At 41.1% G+C, this 17,259-nt stretch overlaps 1 protein-coding gene across 2 annotated transcripts in view; it reads left to right on the top strand.

The window, feature by feature from the left end:
• LOC309886433 (lethal(3)malignant brain tumor-like protein 4) overlaps positions 1-17,259 on the top strand; it is a 50,005-nt gene that overhangs the window by 14,124 nt on the left and 18,622 nt on the right. For both annotated transcript variants that reach the window (XM_082777295.1, XM_082777294.1), the window contains 11 exons: positions 2,091-2,199; positions 2,742-2,913; positions 4,330-4,387; positions 5,534-5,622; positions 6,884-6,988; positions 7,644-7,779; positions 8,273-8,364; positions 9,324-9,475; positions 11,049-11,125; positions 12,586-12,671; positions 16,705-16,815. In XM_082777295.1, the coding sequence (XP_082633421.1) occupies positions 2,091-2,199; positions 2,742-2,913; positions 4,330-4,387; positions 5,534-5,622; positions 6,884-6,988; positions 7,644-7,779; positions 8,273-8,364; positions 9,324-9,475; positions 11,049-11,125; positions 12,586-12,671; positions 16,705-16,815 (1,187 nt within the window). The remainder of the gene's footprint in view (positions 1-2,090; positions 2,200-2,741; positions 2,914-4,329; positions 4,388-5,533; positions 5,623-6,883; positions 6,989-7,643; positions 7,780-8,272; positions 8,365-9,323; positions 9,476-11,048; positions 11,126-12,585; positions 12,672-16,704; positions 16,816-17,259) is intronic.

The following is a 17,259-nucleotide window of genomic DNA, read 5'->3' as shown; positions in this document are numbered from 1 at the left end:
GTGTGCATGCAGAGCATGAGCGGGTGGCACAGCGCTGTGCCAGCCTGGCGTTGGTGGCCCAGAATGAATCCCCGGTTTGGCGAGAACACCCTTGAGAGTTGCCTGTAACCTGGCTCATGCCGATAGGTGCGTTGTTAGCCACAAGGACTTCGTCATTTCCAAGGCTGCTGCAATCCAAATTAGGGGTAATTGTTTTAACAGGGTAACGTAAGCATGTTACTAGACATACACATCAATATAACGGACAAAAAATATCTCAGATGGTTCTTTGCAGACCTCTTCTTACCCTGTTTCTCCAGAAACCAGTATTTGAAAGCAGATTTACTTCTCTTAGCCTCTGAGCCTTTTCATTCCAGCCCACTTGGTTCAGCTGGGCAGCCTCACTTACTTGGTACATCATTTGTTTCCTTTAATCAAGGGTTTCAGTAGAGCTCTTTGTGAAAGTGCCCAAGTGATCCAGTGCTGGATCGCTGGTCAAGGCAGGGCTGCGTCCCTGAAATCGTACACACCCATGGAGGGAATTTCTTTTTTGGGAAGAGAACAATCTCTCCTCTTGTTGCTTGCCTGGACAAGCATCTGCCAGTTGGCTCTTCCCCGGGATCTTGATGGAACTATTTCTGTTTTCTGGTAGGTAGGCTTCATACCTTGTTTTCTGGTAGGAAGCCTTCGTACCTGTCTTCCCTGTTGGCTCTTTTCATCTCAGAATTCATTGTAAACTCTGCAGATCCACTTTGCTTACAGGCATTCGCTTACATTCCTGCTGATTACGGGTAGTTCTTGCCTGTGAGAGCTGCGGAAACGTCAATTCATCAGACAAAGAACCAGTGCTTACATGGTCACCTCAGCACTAAGAATTTTTCACACCCTTTTAATCCAAGTGTATTCCATCTATCAGCGTGACTTCTATTTGAGCAAAGCTCTTCAAGCTCTGTTGCTCTTACACGTTTTCCCTCTTTTGCCTTCTCCTTGCCTGGAATCATTGGTCCCCAGTGGCACCGGGAGAAGCTTTAAGTAGCAACACGAGCAGGCTTGTGTTCGCTCTGTGTAGGCAGTCTGTCTGCCAAATTCCAGCCAGGACCATCCAACATCCCCTATCAGTCCGCAGGGAGCAATCAGATATAAATGAAAAATTTCAGTCATCTCAACAGAATGAGTGCAAGTACTGGTAAGGAGACTATGAAAATGCTTTTAAACAAGAAGCAAAGTGACTCGTATCTCAGTGTTTTCGATTGCCTGGTGCCTTGTTTGCTTTTTTTTTTTCTCTCTTAAATGGCGCGTACAGGAATGAATTGATCAAACCAGTGCACACAAACGGTGCCCCAAAGTGCAGAATATGAATGACGTTTGCATAAGAGCCCTGTGCACAATTTGCACGTCAGAGAACTTGAGTGAAGTATGCATTGGGATAGCACAGATGCCTGGTAATGGGGATTACTGCAACCGTGTTTTGTTAAAATATTCAACATAAATTAAATTGCATTAGGAAAAAGCCAAACATTAGTAGAAAGTAAACAGTATACTGGAGATACTCCTTGTATTTTCATGCTTTCATTCAGAAGCAAGATGGATATATACTCCTTGCTAGATTCAGAAATAATTGTTTCTATTTTCCCATCAATAATGCTATTTTTAAAGACTGCCTATGAAAGATTTTTTCCTATGTACAAAGTGTAGATAAAGACTGAAGTTTTAAAACTTAACCAACTGTATTTAAAGTATCCAAACAAAGTGGGCTCATCTGACATTTGCTTTTCAAGTTAGAGGGTTACTAGGAATAAAGAAATATAAAAAGATCTGTAATTGTGTCCTGGCTATAGCCTTGAGATTATATCTTCTTTAATACTTTCACAGAGGGCAGAGTGTCTCTGAAATTAAAATACTACAGATAAAAGTGGTTTTTCTTTAATGAGGTGGTACACTCTTTCTGTATGCCAGTGTACCGATAATAATTACTTCCCTCACAATGGGGTACTGAGGCTCACTGAAAGTTTGTAAAGGACTTTGACAGAATTCCTTGCATGAAAGGTGTTTAAGAAGTACAAAGTTCTAACATTTTACTTTAATAGTTTTCTTTTTCTTTGCTTCTGCAGTGTCCAAAGACAACTTGCCCTATTCTGTTTTCCAAACCCGTGGTCAAATGGATTGCTTTGCGAATGGAAAGTTTTGTACTCAGACAGGCTCTCAGCAGCACAGGGACAGGTAAATAAACCCCAGATTCTTCTTCTTCTGTGTTTAAAACTGCTTAGGGATAACTTTGTGCTAGAGAGAAGCATTGCTGTGAAGGTAATGAAGTCCTCAGAGCAAGTGTTAACATGGCATGGCAGAAGCAGGGCTGCCTGCAAAGCTCTGCTGGTGACCTTCCTGTTACCCTTGAGGCTCTCAAGCCAAACTGAGGAGAGCTTTTTTCTGGATATCAATCCTAATTTCTCAACCTGCATAAGTTCTCATTTTGTGCTTGGTGCCTCAGTTCCCTCTCCTGTAGATAAGGATGATGTCCTGTTTTCCACAGAGCTGTAAAAAGGCAGTATTAAAAACCCTCTGGAGCTGCTTTGGTAGCGATAGCTATTCAGGTACTTTCAAGTATTTTAAGAGATAAATATACGGCAAATCATGCAAACATGTTTCATTTCTTTAGGTTCGCAGCAACCTCATTCTGCCAAACAGGTACAGAGACATTGGGAATCCTGCAGAAATATTACTGGTCTTTTAATTTGTTTTTGTTTTCAATTTTGAATATATAGTGATACCAAAGACATTCCAGATGATTGCAGAAACAGGGGAAATAGCAGAAATCCTAATGTCAGCATTGGCTGTCAGGTGAATGAGGTTGACAGACCTGCCAAACGTCTCCGAAGGAAGAGAAGACTGCTTCTGGAGTCTGAGGATGATGAGGAAAATGCAGATGAGGATGAGGTAAATAAGGCCATATGTATTTTCTTTAGCAAGAACTGTAAAGAGCATGTAGAAGTCTGTGGCTTCACTGTGCAAGGAAAACTGAGCCAAGGGAGGTTGTTCTGTACCCATGAGAATGGTCTGGGTCTGATTCTGATTTTACCTCAGGAATGAGAATATCTGTTCTGAAATCTGAGGAGTCGTATTGGTGAATAGCTCGTGTGAAGTCACAGTCAAGATTTCAGGCAGTAATGTAATATAGACGTAGCTATAGCCCTGTGCACTGAGCTTATTTCCCAATAAGAATACATGCCCTCCCAAATATTACACCTAACTACAGTCAAGAAATACGTGAGGCTGAAGATTAGTGTCAAACAGCAGAGTTTGATTGCTTTTTATAATGTGCTTGTATGTACATTCTCTACACCACTAGAAACATGTATTAATGGTGTACGCATAGAAGTACCTCAGTCCTGATCTCAGCTTTTCTTAATATTCATTAAGCATCCTACTCCTTTGTGCAAGTCTGCACTCTGCTGCCATGTGCACAGTCTCACACCTGAACCGTTACATTTATGTTCATGAATTGCACTTGTTTTTCTAATGGAGAGCCACTGGGGTAGGTGCTTGGTGGTAATGCAAGCTGAAATTTCTGATGTCATGAAATTTCTGATGATTAATTCATTTTATTGCTCAGTTTTTCTCTGTGATGCATATGAGAGAGATTTCAGTATATATGTTTGCAGAAGTCCTTGCCCTCCATCTCTTCCCTTTCTCCTCTTCCTCATTTGAAACTGCCCCACTCTCTCTTCTAGGGCGTGCTTTGGCAGGCAGCTTTGCATTTCACATTTTGCCCTTTTTGTTCTACTTCAAGAAATGACAACCGTGGGTGAATTAATGAGCTTGACATAGAACTTTGAATGGCAATCTGGCTTGGAATGTGACACAGGGAGATATTTTCTGGGGTGTTCATCTATGGCAATAGTTCCTTGAAGCATCTGCTTCTTTCAGGGCTTCATAAGTGATTTTTTTTTCCTGTATCCATTCCCTGGCATAGATGGACATAAGAACCCCTGAAAGGAAAATGGAGCATTACAGTGAGGTTGCTTATGTGAGCAGTAAATCCAGCACTGCAGAAGGCAAATCCTGTGTATTGTAATGGAGGTTTAGGGCTCGTACTGCTCTTCAATGGCCATGTTTAAATGAACTTCAGTAGCATATTAATTAATTTGTAAAGTATTTTGGGATACTGCAGGATCAAAGTTATTTATGTAACGTACCCTACTAATGCTCTTGCAGGGTTATTCAAAGGGAAATAATGCTAGCTAATAGTCCTGTTAGTTACATGTTACATCCTTATTGTACCTGCATTGTGAGATGATCAGAGGGAGGAAACAACAATATTGCTAAACTTTTTTTTAACGTATCTGTGTCTAGGAGAAGAATAAATCAAATAATATGAAAAGCCGCAGAAACACTAAACCAATAAAACAAGGTGAGCTAAGCTCATAGTCTCTTTTCTTTAATGTTTATAGATTATTTTACTAGCTATTATAAAGTGAATAATAGTAAACAGAAGAAGAAAGAACAGTAGAGCTCATTTCACATTCAGAATAGCTTATTAGGTACATAACCCTCTTACCACAGTCAGTCTTCTGAAATGTATTAGCAAGAATATGCTAGATTTGCCTGCGTGTTGGGCACAGCGTAGAGGATCTGGAAGGAGACAGCCTGATCCAAAGCTCGCTGAAGCCGATAAGAATCTTTGTTTCCATTGACTTTGGAGAGCTTCATAGCCACAAATGACAAATAGAACATAAATTGTAAGCAACATGAGATTGATGGCAAACTTTTGGGTTAAATTGGTTGCATACCTTAAAGGAGTTAGCATAACCAGGGGGGATTTTTAATATGCATTTAAAATGTAATTTATTGTGTGTATGACCATGGTTCTGCTAAAACGAATCCAAGCACCTGCCAAGTTGTCTTCATCATGTATGTACTGGTAGCTGCCTCTGTAGTAGATGCACTGTGGTATTAGCAGGTTATAAATATGTAAGTCCATATATCTGTACATACAAAAAATCTTGTGAATTGAATGAAAATTCACTTGTTTTTTCATTGTTTTGTTTTAGGTTTATTTCAGCTGCAGTTATATGCCTCTGTGCTGTCATTTAGTTCATATCTAACCCCTTATTTCTCTGTGAATTATCAGAAGGAATCATTTTCCACTATTTTAAGTTATTATATCTTGTCGAAACTTTACCGTGGCAGCTTTCCATGGGTAGCTTCCAGCAATTTGGGTGCCACAATTCATTTGACCTGCGATGCGATAAATTTTTGCTAATAAGGAATGAGCACGGTTGTCCTACTGTTGGAATTCATACCTTTCCTCAAAAGTTGGGTAACACTGCCTCCTCTGGGGTACTGCAGCAAAACAGCATTGGCGGAGCTGAGCTCAGAGCTGCCTCCTTACTTGCTGTAAAAGTAACTCTGCACCTGATCGGAAAGCAGCGCCGCTGCCTGGAGCTGCTCCGGGTGCTGTAAAAATGATTTGCAGAAATGGGAGGAGAAAGAGGAGAGAGGGAAAAATGGGAGATGTCTGGGAGAAACACTCATTTTTGTTTTTGTTTTTGATTAGTTGTTCCTGCAAAGAAGAAGGTATGGAACTGGGTTTCCTACTTAGAAGAGGAACGGATGCCAGCTGCTCCCCTAAAACTGTTCAGAGAGGTTGGCAGCTTTTTCAGCTCTTTCATTGTTTTTCTCAGGAAGCCTCCCAGAATTACTAACTCAATGCAAGTAGAATGTGAGACTATCCTCAAACCAGCAGTTACATTTATTAGCTATTTACTGCAAGCAGGCAGTGAAAACCTCATGTTTGTTTCCAGCCCTGAAGCACTGTGGAAACAAACATCTACCCTGTGAGTCTCATCCAAAACCAGCGCTGTAAAAACCACGGATTGAATCCCACTCACAAATAAACAATGACTGTGTCGGTCTGCTTTGGGTAGCTCAGAATAAATTGGCTGTTAGGCAATCTCTAAGCAACATCATAGAGGAACAGTTTAATGTCTTTCATATGTCCTGTGTTTCATCTGTGTCTGTACTACGCCCCTTCCAGCCTTCCTATGTAGAAAACTGTAAGTCAGCTAGCTCTGAGAGTGTCAGAGATTACCTCAGTGAGAAGTAATCGTTAGAAGGGAAGCTGTGGTCATCCACAGTCTGGTGCACTGAAGTTAGGAGAAGATGAATTTAGATGCGGGGAAGCTGCTTCTACATTCTGGTTCGGCAGCCCAAATTAAAAGTTCAACTCACAGTGAATTCTTCAAAGGAGAGAGCTGTTTGCACCGTCCAGGGTGAGATGAGAAGGAGAGGCAGTTAACTACAGCAGATGCAATAAGCTATTTGCAATTGCAGTTAAAATTTCTGCTTAAGCCTTTGCTATACTTCAGATGCTTAATTTGGATTCAGATTGCAAATAAATTAATAACACAAATGCTTTCTGGAATGGCTGTGTAAATGGGCTCCAGATTAAACATTCTTTCTCCCTTCCACTATTTGAAGATGAGAAGTTACCTTTTGGGGAAGTCTGGACTGCTGACCTCGTGCTGACACAGGCAGAATGATTTTAGCTTTCCTGGCTGTTTGTTTCTGCCAGCCCTCCTACACTGGGCTGTGAAGGGGATTCTTTTGTGTTTGAATAGAGCTCATTTCTGCATCTGCTGAAAGATTTGTTCACAGTTAATTGCAACAGACTCATGGTTCAGTGTTTTTCAGAGATTAATTAGAATAACAAGTAAACCTGAAATATGGTGATCATGCTGTTATTGATCTCTGTACCTGAGCCTGTCTATTAAAGCAGCAATCATTTAGTGATAGAATTTTCTGCTCTGAGTTGAAAATTCAAAGCATATCTGATGAATGCTCTGCAATAGATTTTCTCTTTAGAAATTAAAAACAAATTTCTGTCTTTTTTTCCTCTCCCACACAGTATCAATCATTCCCACAAGGCCGAAATGGATTTAAAGTTGGAATGAAATTGGAAGGGCTGGACCCTGAGCACCCATCTCGATTCTGTGTTCTTACAGTGGCTGAGGTAGTTGCTATTCCTATCTTTGATTCCAAAAAATCCCGTTTATATTTAGGATACTTTTTCAATAAAAACTAGGAACATAGGAATAGTTGTATTTTAATTAATTAATGATTAGGAGGATTTCAAAGTGACACTGGAGGAATATGGTTATGTGGTTAAGAATCCATGAAATCCCACTTTTGTAGGATTTTGTGCTCAGACTTTTGCAACTGTATTTCATAATAATAATAAACCTTTTAATTCCATGCAATGAATGAATGTGAAAAGAACAATGCTATTAGGCCCCGAGACTTAGTATATATCAGCAAGTGGAAACGCTATGTTTCTTCAATTCTGTGAAATCTGTGTCGAGCTGACGTAGATATAAGTGTTCTCCTGCTGCATTTGCACTCTGGATGTTGCAGCACAGGAATATGTGGGGTATGGAATAAAAACAAGTCCACTGAAGTTACACTGACTGGTTCTGTTGTCAGCTCTTTGAAGTGAGGAAAGAAGACCATGGAAACTGGGAGATGTAAATCAGGAAAAATAAAAGTAGGCTTTTGAGAAATAGACCAGGTCTTACACTTTTATCTATAAATCAAAATACAGGAAAAACATTGTGTTAGTATTTTTCTTAAGGCTCTGTATGACGATGTTGTACAATCCCTGCTTATAGGTACAAGGGTATAGAATGCGATTACATTTTGACGGTTATCCGGAGTGCTATGACTTCTGGGTTAATGCTGATTCCTCAGACATCCATCCTGTCGGCTGGTGTGAAAAAACAAGCCATAAGCTGCTCCCTCCTAAAGGTATGGACAAAAATAAAATGGTGTGCAAGATGCCATAAATTCTACTAAGAGCTAGTTGTCCTGGCTGTGCATGTTTCATTTTTAGTATGATTTCATTATCGAACTCGATCTGAGTGGCTTAAAGGGAAGAGGTGTAATTAACATAGTGAATCACAAAAAGAACATAACAACTTCCTTTTGATGTTCCCAAAGATTGACGTTGTTAGTCAAATTAGAAACTCTTTATTGGGTGAGCAAAGGAGTTTCTTTGGAGTTCAGAACTTTATTCTTCCTGGTATTCAATTTCCTAGAAATGTTTGAAGGTTGAGATTAATGACTGGACATTATACTGAAAAAGAGAGAGATGTTTTAGCTGAAATGCATAACCCCTGAAGATTGTAGAAGGGCAGTTATCATGCAAAGTTCATATTCTTCCCAGGTAATTTCCATTTCTGAAAAACCAATCTGAATGTAATGGGTTTGTGTAAAACAATCTTTTTATCTCTCATTCTAGGTTTCAAGGAGGGAGAATTTAATTGGGCTTCCTATTTGAAGAATTGCAAAGCTCAAGCAGCTCCAAAAAGCCTTTTTAAGACCCTCAGCACTGTAAGTGGTGATATTGAATACAAGATGTTTTCAAATCAGGTCTGATGCTAAGCAAGTTTTGACCAGAATATTTACATGTTTTTAATATGCTCATGTCAGAGGTACAGCCACGGTACAATCAGATGCAAGCTATTTCCTGCTGTGATTTATTTGTAAGATGGAAGCTAGTACATTTTTTTTCCCTCCCCCAGTCACTGGCTTTCCAGGCAGAGAATTTGTATTTCCCTTCTTCCTTAATACTGGAGGAAAAGATTTACTCTACCATTTGTTAAATATATTACAACAGTCTGTTTTGCTGTGTCCCTGCAGTCAAGATATTTGTGTCACTTTCCTCTAATTTAATCATTTCCAAAATAATTTCTGGTTTCCAGCAGCATGCTCATGTGCGCCATGGGATTTATTATGAGGCCATGGATCTTGAGTATTTTTCATCCTTCACCCACTGTTGTTTTCCTTTGTTAGCTTCAGTTTGTTTATAACGCTGCTTCCCATTCTGTGTCACTGAAATGACACAAAGTCCACAGCCTGGTGGATTTGGTGCTGCCAGTGGACAGAGCACTGTCTGCAGAGGGATCAGGGCCCAACCAAGTAGATTTTTGTCTGGATACTCTCCAACTTTTCCACTAATAAGAGAGAACCATCAGTGCTCATGCTTATCCTCAGCCAGTACTTAGCAGCACAAAACTGTGCATAGAATCACAGAATGGTTTGGTTTGAGATCTGTATTGTTGTATACCTGGAGATTCAGTTACTCAGGCTGCACCAGCTCTTTTTCAGAAATAGTAACGTTTATTGCCAGAAAACATGAAAATCTCGTCTGTAGCCCTCTTGCTGGTGGCTTGTGTTTTGGTCTGTGGGTTTCAGGGTTACAACCTGCAACTAATGAGTTTATAACAGTGATTTAAATGGCGTGGGCTAGAATGTGGCTGATTTCCCTTTCCTGATGTCCTGTTCCTCAGCCTGTCACACCATCTGGTTTTCGTCTGGGAATGAAGCTAGAGGCAGTGGACAAGAAGAATCCGTCACTGATGTGTGTTGCAACCATCACTGACATGGTGGAAAATCGCCTGCTAATTCATTTTGATAACTGGGATGAGAATTATGACTACTGGTAAAGAAAATCTATTCCTAATATATATCTGCAAGTAGACCGTGGTTTATTGCACTCTGTCACTAACATCTCATATTTTAAGTGTAGTCATTAAAGTTGGGATCTTAAATTAGCTTTCAAATATCCAAGTAATTGTTTGGGGTTTTTTACTAAGTGACACTGCCCAGTAGTTTCCCCTGCTGTTTGTGTACTCTTCAGCTGGCTCCGTGCAAAGTCAGTGGGATTAACCTGAACTGCTAGAGCAGCCTTTGAGGAAACGCAGCTGGTGACTGGGGGCCAGGTTAGGAACTGTTCATGTTATCCTCTGGCAGAACTGAAATAAAAAACAGTAAGCTCCACTGGTGACAAACACCTCTAATTAGTAACATCCTCTCCTCTAGAGCTAGTAATGGCTGTTGGCATGTTTCCCTGCAGACTTACGTTTGGAAGTAGGTAGTACTGAAGTCAGTAAAAATCTTCCCATTTGCTTCAGCAGAGTTTAGATAAGGCACTTCAAAAATAGAAGGGATTGCCAACATTTAGGCTTTGAAGTCCTGACCTGAACTACAATTGTTCTGCATCTGCATCTTGATCCCCACCCCTCATGCTGGGGCCAGGTGAAGTATTAGTTTAAAAACCATTTTTCCTCTTTGGCCCAGGTTTCCCAGCCCACATGAATGGAGAAACTTTCTTTGAATTTGCCTGTGAAAGCAACACGAGGCACATGCTTATCTACATAGCACTGATTCAATCAGTGTTCTGTGTTTTCTCCCTCACCTCCTTTTGTATGATTTTTTTTTTTTTCAGCATAGGTACCTCTCTGGTGCCAAGAGAGTCTTTTCTTTCTTTGCCATAAATATATCATCCAGAGCTTTGTAACACTGGTGTTTCGATTAGCAGGTCTTCAGATCTAGTTCCTTTGCCGCTGTAGCCCATGAAGCTTTGTTTCCATGCCATGTTTTGTTTGGAATTTGGAAATGTTAACTGGAAACACAAGCAAACAAAGCTTCAGAGCAGCATTTGGCTGAAAATACAGTTTTTTTCCTCAGTCTGAAAGGCTGCTTTGGTCCCTTCCTTAGAGCAGATGTGACAAAAGGGGCTGTCTCAAATGGACACATCCCCTCCTCTGGGAGCTCAAGAGGTGTATATATGCAATAAAATTGGGAACCAGGCAAACTACCAGTAGGTTTCAGCTGGAGTTAATGGGTAACATGTAGTTCTTGGTGAGATATTGAAAGTCATTGCCCCTTCTTCCAAAGTTTGGGTTTCAGTTAGGGACAAAAGTTTGGTTTTCGTTTGTTTGCTTCCTTTATATTTCAGCTTGGATGGTCCAGGGTGATGTGTGGTTTGTATGGCCCATGGGGGGAGCTTTTTGGTTGTTGTTTTTTAAAGCAACAGACATCTTTTGGGGCAGCTTGAATGCCTTGAAAACTTGGCTTTATAAATTCTGACGAGGTAATGCTTGTCTTTTACACCGTGATCACACCCACTGAAAGCATCTGCTACCCTAGCAAAAGCGTATCAGACAGCATCTGAAATTCTTTTTTTTCTTTTTGCTTTAAAACTGACTGATGCCAACTTCTCTTTGATTCAGGTGTGAAGCTAGCAGCCCATATATTCGTCCTGTTGGCTATTGCCAAGAAACTGGAACCCCGCTGACAACACCACCTGGTATGTTGAAAGTGAGACTTATTTCCTGCCTCAGTCAAAAAACCTGCAGGCTTTATCTTCCACATAATTACGTATTTGCAAGATTTACAGGAATTTACAGATTCCATTCAGTATTCTTTACCGACTGAACAATGTTATTGTTCATACTTTTTGCACTGCAGTTTATTTTGTTTTACAGCTCTTTCAAGCAAAGGAACAAGGTTTGGTAATTTGCAATTGAATTTGATTTCAGAAGGGAAAGAAATTTGAAGTATTTTCAGAATTTCCTCTAAGGTGAGTTGGAAGAAAGAGGAATCAGTATCAGGATTTTATAGATAATGGGATGGAATTTCTGAAAATGAAGGAATAACTGAAGCCACATCGCCTTCTGCTGCACTGGAATTCAGTAAATGAGGAGAATGTTGGGCAAATGAAAAAGGACAGAACCTACAGGAAAACGAGTGTTGTTTTCAGGCAATGCAAGTGCTTATTCACCTTAAAAATAATAAAAAAATAATGTCTGCTGTTTGCTAGATTGACAGCCCTGGAGTGAGAAATTCTGTAATTACTGCATATCAAGTTTAGTAGAGTGGGTAGCACTACAAGCTGCCTCTGCAGTGGAAGAATTAGCCGTAGTGCCTTTTACTGTAGATGCTAAAGGGGTTGTAGACCCTTATTCTTCAGCAGCACCACCTCTGTTCCTGCTTCTGGAAAGTACAACAAGGCTGTGGCGTGCAGCTCCCCTACTCACATTGTGATTGCCTGTGCCCCTAAGAGAATCTGCAGTCAATTCTCATTTCTCTGCTGAAAGATTTATGTGCAGCAATTTGCAGACTGTCCTATGCAATTAGTGATCGGGTCCTCCTGCCAAAAGGGAACAATATTGAGGCTAAAAAAAATACTGAAATAGGGAGGAAAAGAAGGTAGAGCAGTTTCTTAAACGTAGCTTAGGAGTTTTTGCCAGAGAGATGCATCCTGTTGTCGTTAGAGTAGCACAGCCATGTAGGTGTCTGGGTAGGTAGGTAATGGTGACAGAGCCTCTTGCTTCAAGACTGCTAATTTTATTCAGCTATGGGTGAGTAGGTAGGAGGAGATGAGAAGTTCCTGCAATCTGGCAGGCACTCACACATAGGATGGTTAATAAAATAGGAAATTAATTTAGTGATGCCATTGCACATCACAGAATCCTCTGACTAGCTCTTAATTGGCAGCTTTCTCTAGAGAGTAAGAATTGATTAAGCTGTACAGAAACAAACTCTTCAGGTTTTTCAGGTCAGGGTTAAAGGCCTGTGTAGAAGCTCAGGAAACCTGCAGTGCTGTTGTGTGTGCTGTAAGTGATGTGTATGAACAACACTTCCCAGTGCCATCCTTTAAAAGTGCTAAGTTAACATAATAACCATGTGCTACATAGCTGCTTTTCTGTTATTTATAACAATATCTGTTTTTTTCTTACTTAAATATTAATTCTCCATGTTTTTCAGGATACAAGGATCCTAAAGCCTTCTCATGGGAGAAATACTTGGAAGAAACTAATTCCCAGGCAGCTCCAGCAAGAGCATTCAAACTGGTTGGTGAATCTCTTTGATTTTCTTAGGTCAGAAGAGTAGGGGAAACTTCTGTTATCTACCCTTTCTTTCTAGATGTTGTATTTGGTGGTGGTTCACCATGTCTGTGCTAAGAAAGTGAAGGCATGTTTTTTACTTTGAGTTTGAAATCAGGGACAAAACACACAACAGTCTACGTGGCTAAAAAAAAAAAAAAAAAGTCATGGAAAGCTCTCTTTAGTGAAAGGATTTTTCACTAAATGTCTTCAATTTCTCTTCAGCTTCTTCATTAGCAGTGTTAAGGGAAGAGCATTCAGATAACTGTAGTTTTCAGAGGTATGTGTGAAGGACAGTACCTTGCTTCAGAGAGGGCACTGGGAGGAGAAGGAGCTGGCATTTTGGTCAAGGTCTGACTGGGTGGGCAAGATGGGTTCTCCCAGGAGACATGGGCAGGACTGGTGCTGGCTGAGGAGACTCCAGACACTCCCTTTGCTGGGATCAGAACTGGGTATCACTGGTCTGCAACTGGGGATGTTTGGTGAGGAAGGGAGGAGAAGCAGTGGTATGTGTGTATGTGTTTGAAGGGAAGGTGATGTCTGGAATTCCTCTCATTGGTTGGTCTCCCCTACATTAAATTTTAAAAACTCCTCTGAAATATTTTCCCCTTGAAGTTGTGTAAATCCCCTTTTCCCCTGGTTGATGAGGATAAAATGAAGGTAGAGTGAAAAGTTCCTGTTGAGAACTAGCGTGTTCTGATACCAATTGTGGTTCTTCTCCGGGGGAGCCAGCTGTGCCCTCTGCAGGAATAAGCGTACTGCCAGGTGATGGAGCATCTCTGCCAGACTCCTAGAATGGAGTAAGACCATCTGAAGATTCTCAGATTCTCTCAACCATGGGAGCCTGAGCTTCATTTTTTTACAGTGGAGTTCAGTGCATTTATCTGGAAGCTCACTGTGAGCAGAAATGCAACAAAAGCCTTTAAAATAACTTCATAAATAAATTCTGAAGTTGCTTTTTTTATTTCTTAGCAGTGTCTTCCATGGTGCTGTTTCACATTGCTAAACTTTGCGGTGCGTTTAAAAACTTTCCTGTGGCATCATGATATTTGCCTTGAATCCTTTTGATAAAGTTAGACTTGCAGGTTAATACCTGCTGCCCTCCCTTACATTTTGTGGGTAAGGTCTTTGGGCCTGAGGAGGAAAAGCAATCAAGGAGGCCTCAGATAAGGGAGGTAAAAATCCAGCCAAGCAAGGCTGATAATTGCTAGATTTCAGCAGGTGTCCATTTGAAATTGTTGTAGGTTGTCAAGGCGGGTGTCACGTAATAGGAGGAGGCTGGGTTTGCCTCTTTAGAGAGCTGTGAGGCCACAGCTGGAGCTATCTGCAGCACAGTGAACTCCAAAGCATCCCTTGGATTAAGGTTTTCCAGAGCTGGGCAGGCAGCATCTTCGATCACGAAGCGCAGCATGCGAAGCACCTCGGAGGCAGTGTGCTGGATAATGAGTGAGGCTTGTCAGTAGGACGCGTTTGTTACCCCCAGCGTAGGCTCAGCCTTTTTCTGAGCTGCATTTGCAAAATCCCAACAGTGCTGGAAAATGGGGAATTTCAGAATACAGGAGAGAAGGAATGCAGCAACTGGTCTTCTGCACGATAGAGGAACAACAGAACTGGTGCTGTAGAGACAAATATTTTGGAAAGGCGATAAAACTCTCCATGACAAAAAAAACAGTGGAGTGCAGCCTACTTAAAACTGCCACTCTCCAGTCCTCAGTAATCTATCATTATAGCATTGCTTCCTCAGATTTTCAGAATATAAAATGTGTTGAGAAATGTCACCTGAAGATAATAGGGCTTTGCTCAGTACAGAGAGCCTTTTTAATGTGGATACTCCCTCTTTTGGATTCTTCCAAAATGAAGCATCTTCCCAAGGGGGAATGTAAGTGCCTTGTCTGACTCTCTTCCTGTTTTTCATCAATTTCTGCAGCCATTGCTTTGTTCGTCCAGATATCTGGCTTTGAGAGAATGGTTGAAGGGCCAATTCTGGCTCTCATGAAACTTTGGAGTCTAAATCAGCATCCAAGACTCTTCTATGAAAATGAGGCAGAAAAAAATTGCATTTGATATAACAACGGTTAATAGAACTCTTCCAGGATCAAACCTTGTTATTTTTCTGGCATGGTTGGTCTGAAGTGCAAATACATGGCACAGTTATTGATTTTTGTATTATTATTATTATTTTTCCAGCTAGCAATTACAGGAAATCAGTACATAAAAATACGGGTTGAGAGCCAGAACTGGCATTTCTCACTGAATTATTTTTTAACAGTTTTCAAGAGCTAATGTATGTAGTCTGGAGACACTGATCATCAGCGCAAATGGTAGATCTTGTATCTGGATTTCTGCCTTTTCCTCCACCCAGAAACATAGGAGGAGACAGCTTCATTGTCAGCAGCACTATTTCAACCCATTGTCTTGGGATGTCAAAAACATTCAGAAGCTATTCCAGAAAGGCAGCAACCCTTCAACAAGACTCAAATAGACTCCTCTTCTGGGCAGCGTTTTGTTCTCTAGCACTCACTCTTTCCCCAAGAAAGTCAGGCAATGTTGGCTGGCTCAATAAGACACTCTTAAAACTAAATGCAGTTTAGATTGCTTGGCTTGTGATGTACCACGTGGCTGGAAGCCTGCGGATAAAAGCTTGTATCCAGGTGAAAAGACTGAAGGGAAACTCGAGGTTTGGAGTCTGTAATCCCCTCATCTCAGAAGTGACCTCCCTCCCTGTACCCAGCTGCTGACAGTGAAAAGGGTAAGGAAGATTGCGAGGAAAGAGTGATGATATTAATCTTTTTGTTAACCTGATCTTGTTCAAAGACATGATTTAGAACTGTCATCTCCCCTGACCTTTGTGTGCAGAAGTGAAGAGGGGTGTGTTTTCAATGAGTACCCAGTGCTCCGTAACCCCCAGATGAGGAGTTCAGAGGAGGAATTCACAGTCCTTCAAAAATAAATGGAAAACAAATTGGTAAACACTGTCTGTTACATAGAGGTTTACATCCACAGCTGCTGCAGAGGGCACACGTCACGTCAAAGGGCATCCTGGAATCTTTACAAAGTACTTCAACCACCAGGGTTTGAGGCAAATGGTAAATGAGCAACTGTGGGCATGAGACTCCTGTGGCGGGAACTGCTCTCATGTCCCAGCGCTGTTCCCCAGTGCCACAGTTTTCAACAACTGATAACAAGCAGGTGCGGTTATTGTGAGAAGCAGATGGCAATTACACTTCTGACCCATGGGCTCCTGGTCCTGCACCATTGTTGCATGAGAGAGGCTTAAGCCCAGGCTCAAAGCAAAGATCTGAAATACCTCCGGTTGTCTTGGAAGTGGGGATTTTTGTACCTCTTTACTCTGGGAAGGAAGAGGAGTGTCTGGAATTGCCAGGTTACAGTTAAGGCAAAATGTGTTTGTCAGAGGAAGAATTTGGCAGTGCACTGAAGTGAAGCCACTTGTTTCCCAGCCCAAGCACCAAATGAAGATAACTCTGTTAGTGTCCAGAAGCAGAGGTGGCTGCATCTGATGCTCAGAATGATGCTCTGTAATGTAGTGAAGGGAGGTGTCCCACAGCAGCATTTCAGGCATTCTGATGTGAGACAGAAGCAAGCTGGCCAGCATCCTTGTCAAATGTGAGGTAATCTCTGCCGTGTTGAGCAGTTTTGCTGTCAAGACTGTTCAGTCTGTGTATTAGTGGAGCTTGTGGTCGTATTTGGTCTTTTCTCTTCTGTCAAGGAAGAGCCTCTTGCACTGACTGAGATGTTCCTCTGCCGTGGGGAAGCTCAGGCTTCCCCTTGAGTAATTTTGGACTTCTGACAAATGGATAGCCTACTCCTTTAGAAAACTCTTACTTTAATCTCTGAAATAGTCTGCCATATGAGGTCAGGGGCCAAAGCTGCAAAAACATTTGACTGGTATATGAAAAATTCAGTGCATTTTATTCAGAGAAGGCAGCTAGTTGTGAATGCCCTGACTTTTTAGCATTCTGCTTACGATCTTGTTTTACAGCGTCCTGCTCACGGATTCCAAGTTAATATGAAGTTAGAGGCTGTAGACAAAAGAAATCCCATCTTGATAAGAGTAGCAACGATAATTGACAAAGATGACCATCGTATTAAGGTATGACCTTGCTTTGAAGCGCAGAGCCTTTCTGCTGAGGAATGCAGTGATTGGCAGTACAAAAAAAATACCCGTTTGATATGAGAAGCAGCAAACACACACCTTACAGATGATCGAGCCTACAGGCCTGCCCAACTGGAAATGATTTCTGTTGTTTTGGCCTATTGAAATCTGATGGAATTGCCTGGTATTGTTAGTTACTGTTTTAATGTAACTATTTTGAAATAAGATTTGACAGAATGATTTTCCATCTCTTAGTGGTTTTTGTGTGATCTGTACGAGTGAAGGCAGCATTAATGTTCTGCTGGTGGGAAGCTACCTGACAATTTTTTTCTAACACACTTAAAAGAAAATCAAAAGCAAGTTAAGCCCTGGTACATGTGGGAAGCAGCTTCATTCGCCAACCAATAAAAATTCATTACACAGATGCATTTTAGCTAATTA

Source organism: Aythya marila (assembly GCF_965140915.1).
Source record: "Aythya marila genome assembly, chromosome: 22".
Lineage (NCBI taxonomy): Eukaryota > Metazoa > Chordata > Aves > Anseriformes > Anatidae > Aythya > Aythya marila.
This window is presented reverse-complemented; position numbering and strand designations above follow the sequence as displayed.